The sequence below is a fragment of the Cicer arietinum genome, chromosome 1, assembly GCF_000331145.2.
Source record: "Cicer arietinum cultivar CDC Frontier isolate Library 1 chromosome 1, Cicar.CDCFrontier_v2.0, whole genome shotgun sequence".
Taxonomy (NCBI): Eukaryota; Viridiplantae; Streptophyta; class Magnoliopsida; order Fabales; family Fabaceae; genus Cicer; species Cicer arietinum.
The window spans coordinates 48,423,493-48,429,080 of NC_021160.2; the positions used below are offsets into that span (position 1 = coordinate 48,423,493).

Here is a 5,588-nt window from a genome sequence, read left to right on the forward strand (position 1 = left end):
AGGGAAAGAAAAGAAAATGGACAAAAAAAGATGAGGACAAAAAGATCTTCCAGTAGGATTTTACAATTCATAATTTGATGCGAAAATGAAGATATCAAATAATTTGGATAATAATGATGACGGGACGGAAAGAACCCTAGAAAAAATCACTGTGCCGGAAAAAACGGATAAGCCCAAAATGGGACAAATAAGCTTGAGAATCTTGAGTATGGCCCAAGGAAATAATTCTTAGCATAAAAATATAATGTCAAATCTAACTTATTTTTTATATGTACTTGTAGATATGTTTAAGCTGTATAAAATAATAAAAAAGTGAGAGGTCAAGAAAAATATATAACATACATTATTTGTATTTTGATGTCAAATAACACAGCTAATAATCCATAAAAAAAACACATCACTAATAATTATGGTCCTACAAATAGTGTTCGCTCGTTAAATTTTTTTTTTTACAAAAATTATATAAAAAATAGTATACTTTTATTTTAATTTTGAAAATATAGGATAATATCATTTTTTAAAATCTCCATGAAAAATTTAGTTAGATTATTTAAATAATTTTTAAAATATATAATTTACTATCGTAATAGTTGATGAAAGATACAGTTTATTGTTAAAATAGTCAATAACCGTTACAATATACTGATTTAATTGATAATTTAAAGTTAATTTAAATATTTTTTAATTAAAGATCAAAATAACAACTTTCTATACTTTTATAAATTAAAATATAATTTATCTATAAAAAATAATTTTAAATAATTTTACACTGCCGAATCTTCCATTTTCGATGTTCAAGATAAAAAATTAACAAAGAATCCAAACTTTATCACTCTATTTTTTTTTTTTTCTCTCAAACCCATTATCCCACTTGACTCTATAATTATTTGCAATTTTTCCAATTGTTTCAAAATGCTGCCGCAACTCCAATATTTGTCTTTCATTCCAGCTTGGCCCACATAAAGGGAATAATATATATAATATCCCTTAATCTATAAGCAAATCCACATAGTATAAGAAAAAGGTCCAGCAAAGATAAAGGTCTAAAGTGATAAATGGTTTGAGTTTCGTTATTCATACTCTTTATTTTTGCTTTCCTACTTGAAATAGCCATACAAATGCTCATTATCGAAATACACTATGTTTTTATTATCGCAATATACAGCACTTCTAAATAAATTAAAAAGTAAAATATCACGAGCTTGTAAAGTGTACTTTTCACACGTCATCTCGGGGAAACTCCTGATAATTAATTTGGATTAGTTATCAAAATTAGTGGTTAGCATTTAAATTTTAAAGGCAATAGATAAGTCACATTAATCATATGCATAAGAAGCCGTGGAAGGATAAGTACACACCTTGTATGATTGGACACAAAATTGCAACTTGTTTGATATGTGGCATGGTTTCCTCCATATAATGTGTATGTGATTAATCAAATGTGCAGTTAGTATATATAAATTTATCTTTTCAAAACGATGGTCTTGGCCCAATAATCTAGCTAGAAGGAAATTAAGCAGTTAAGTTAAGTGTGTGTTGTTAATATTAAATGAAATTTTTTTGTTGAAAGTTGACCTAGACACATTCTAAACATTGAGAATTATTCATTGATCTTCTTTAATTATTATTCAGAAGAAAAAAGAAAAATATGGTAATTTGTGGGCGTTTGAAACTACGAAATATTATTTTTTAAAATTATATTTAAAACCAGTAATTATCTATAAAATCTATGTTTCTTAATTTTAGAGTATATTGTTTTAGGTTTTTATATTAGATTTATCTCATTCTCACAAATAAAATACGTTTATATTAAGTCTTTTTCATTCTTACAAAATTAGATTGTTAGATAAAATATATCTCTTTTTATAAAGTCTTATAAAGTTTTATTTTTTAATATATATTAAAAATAGCTTCTTTGCTCCTTTTAATTAGTTTTAGAAATCTTGATCACTATATATATAATTTTTTGTAAGACTATACATGTTTTGTTAAAACACAAAAGGAGATTATATACAAAATTTCATAAGCAGAAAAGAAGAAAGAGATTATTACATGTTTTAAATTGGAGCTAACAACAATGTAAAATGCATGTATATGATTAGTTTGTGGGCAATGCAGGGATGAACAAAAAACATGTATGATGGTTAATTTATCATTGTGCTTGCGAAAGCATGAATATACTTTAAAGTTAGAATGGCAAAACCAGCTTTTCCCTTTATTCTTGTGTTCTTTTCTAGTTTGACTTTAACCATAGATGATTGATACATGGATAATTTGCAAGTAACACATATCTATTGGCAAAGAATCATCTTTAACAGCAATGCATAACAAAGTCAAGGAACCCAAAATTCACATTTTAGAAAAATTCAGAATTATGATTTTTCGAGTTTTGGAAAAACAGCCACAAAATATATTTTTTAATATACTTTAAAAAAATATTATTTAACATGTTATATTCTGATTTTTCGATAACAATTTTTTGGAGAAAATACTTACTGTTGTTCTTTTTTTTGAAAATTTTGGCAAAATGAAATAGGGTTTTATTTAAATTATTCTATGGCATTTTTAGAATTTTGCATAGTTTGTTTGAGTATGAGAACTAATTGCAGAGGTATAGGTAAAATTTTCTGGAAATTATTTAGATCAAACAATTGAATATAATCTTTTACACAAGAAATATTTGGACCGTTCAACCCCAATCCCGCAATAATATGATATTGAAAGTTATTAATTATACCCCTTCAATTGTAATTGTACCCCTATGATTTAGATTTATTCCAATAATACCTCTCTCAAATTTTATCTTTGTTATTTTAAAGATTTCCACACTTGTGATAAAAATAAATTTTACGGTGAAGAAAAATATGAACCCCGAAAATGATTTATCTGGTAAACAAAATTTTCAAAATTAATATTGTAAAGATTATTTTTACTGTTGCTCCGGCAAAAATGACTTTTATGATGAAAAAAATATAAACTATATAGATGACTTTTACATTTCACAATTCTTTGACAAATTAATAATGTAAAAGTTACTTTTATAGTAGCAACCGTAAAGATTGTTTTTATGAACTGTAAATTTTTCCGGTTTAAATTTTAACATTTTTCAAACAAAGGATTATGAAAGGAATATAGTTTTAAAAGAAAATTAATGAGTATTTGTGTCATTTCGTATGCAACCGAAGGGGTACAATGCAAGGTGTAGGGTAGAGTAAACAATTTTCTATAGTATTTATTTTAGGTGAGTTTCTTTCTGTCATTTAAAATGTGGGGCTGAATCAAGAAAGTTACATTTTCATGTTGGTCTATATTAGATATCTATATTTCGGAAATGGGCTTTGAGAATTATAATTTGGGCCTATTCAAATTTTGGATCAATAATTTGAGTTTGGGCGAGTCATATACCTAACAATGATATTCTGAATACTCCTAGTCTTTTAATACACATTTAATAGTTTACTTTCCATGTATATCTTTTCTTATTATATTATCAACGTATCTTATTATTCATATCACTTTTTTCCCTCTCTCAAGATGTTATTTAGGTGTACGATGTTGAAATAACATTTTTCAATGAGATTTAAAAAAGATATGATACATATACTCAATATACTCAATGTTTCAAGGTTTTCGGTCGAGATATGATGTCAAAGTCTTTTGGTTGTCCTGATCAATAATTTATGGTTGCTTTTGGTGCTTTACTCCCAAAAATGGTATCATAGTCTAGATTAGCTTGATGAGATTCGTGGGTCCAGCTATAATGGATCCTTGTATTGAATTTTATTTCTCAACGGTAGAGGCAAGTATAGTAACGAGGATAACTCAATTTTTTACTCAATTGTGGATGACTCAGACTTGAGAAGGATATTGTTGAAATGTAAGTGCAAATGGTTAGTTCCTACATCGACTAAACATGAATTGAATAGTATATACCTAATATTATGAGATTCATGATCGACATCATTAGCTTATTGTTCTTTTGGGTCATCCTTCGAACTCTCCCAACACACAACACTTTCCATGTTGCTAAGATAAAAGAAATATGAAAATTATAAATCATAGTCAAGTCAAAAGGCTTGGATTTGGATTGCATGCAGTCCTACGATCAAAGTTTGTCGTTCGATAAAAAACAAATGATCTAAATTTAAAGAAGATTTATTATTTTAAAAATCTCAATTTTAAATTTGAATTAGATAATCATGATCGGACAATTAAAAAAACTCCGATTATAGAATTGCATGTTGTGAAAATTGCATAGAATCATGCATGATTTGAAAGCTTAATCAAAATCAATGTAGTACTTTAGATCAACATTATGTATTATACAAATTGATGTAACTATCAGATTAATAATACCAAAAATCTCTAAAACCATACAATTTCACCATATTCATGTATAAAAAAAATGATTGTGACCCAATTAGATCATACATACCATCATGGATATGAAGACAACAAAGAAACAGGAATACACCTAGAATTCTTCCAAACACCAGAATGCAATTTGAGAATCTCCTTAGCCCTCTCTTTAGTCTTAAAACTACTATCAACTTGAAGCACCAAACACAACTTTGAAACACCACCAACTTGCAACATCTCATTCAAAACTCTAGAATTTGCAGAATACCTACAAACAGAATTCAAAATTCTAATCCCTCTATCACTTGCAACATGAGAAACCCTCAAAATTTTCTTTGACACAATAGCAACACCAGCACCATGATTCAACAATTCTGCACGACCTTCTGCACAACCACAAAGTTGATCCAAACCTATTAACATTAACTCGCATGCCCGTCTCTCGGAAACATCGATAAGAAGCTCGATGAGGACTAATACCGCCCCGCCTTCGACCGCTTTTATTCGGTTTCTTCCCCATGGTAAAAGCTCCACTATTAACTTCAATGCAGCTTTTGAAGCTTGTTGTGAAATCTTATCAGTTAAAACTCTTGTTATTTCTTCAAAAAGTGCTTTTTTGACACTGATTAATTGGATTGGATCAGCTACTTCAAATGCTGATTTCAATAGCATTGTTGCATAAGCTCTTGATTGGTAGTTTCCATTTTTCAACACATGAAACAATGACTCAATGAATTGAATTGTTTCATTTTTTACCAGATTCTTAATGTGTTGTTCAGAAGGGTATAAATGGAATAAAATTTCAATAGCTGATTCAATCACAGAAATTGAATTGTTTTTCATGGTTGAAGCTAAGAACTCTATTGTTCCTGCGGATTCTAAACAGTTTTTGTTTCTTTGACTTTCAAAGACAAAAGAACGAATTTTTAAGAGACAATTGAGTTGTTTTTCTGGGGATTTTTTGGCTTCAGAGAAAAGTTTGAGGATTTGGGTTTTGTCTATTGGTGATTTTGGTGTTGGAATTCGTTGAATACCAAGTGATGAATTAAGGGTGCACCAAGATTGAATCAAACGGCGTAGAGTGATATTTGGTGTAAGATTAAGATCAATGTGTTGTTTTGTAACAGGACAAGTTTTGTTTTTGAATGAAAATAACCATTTTTCTATGTTGTCTCTGTCGTAGGTGATTCCTGTTGTGACAGTAACAGGGTCTTTCATAAGTTGTAGGG

At 28.5% G+C, this 5,588-nt stretch overlaps 1 protein-coding gene across 1 annotated transcript in view; it reads right to left on the reverse strand.

The window, feature by feature from the left end:
* Window positions 1-4,286: 4,286 nt before the first annotated feature.
* Window positions 4,287-5,588, reverse strand: part of LOC101492019 (E3 ubiquitin-protein ligase PUB23-like) — a 1,512-nt gene continuing 210 nt past the window's right edge. The window contains exon 1 of the mRNA XM_004487392.4: window positions 4,287-5,588. This exon is cut by the window's right edge and continues 210 nt beyond it. Coding sequence (XP_004487449.1) covers window positions 4,438-5,588 — 1,151 coding nt within the window. The 3' untranslated portion in view covers window positions 4,287-4,437.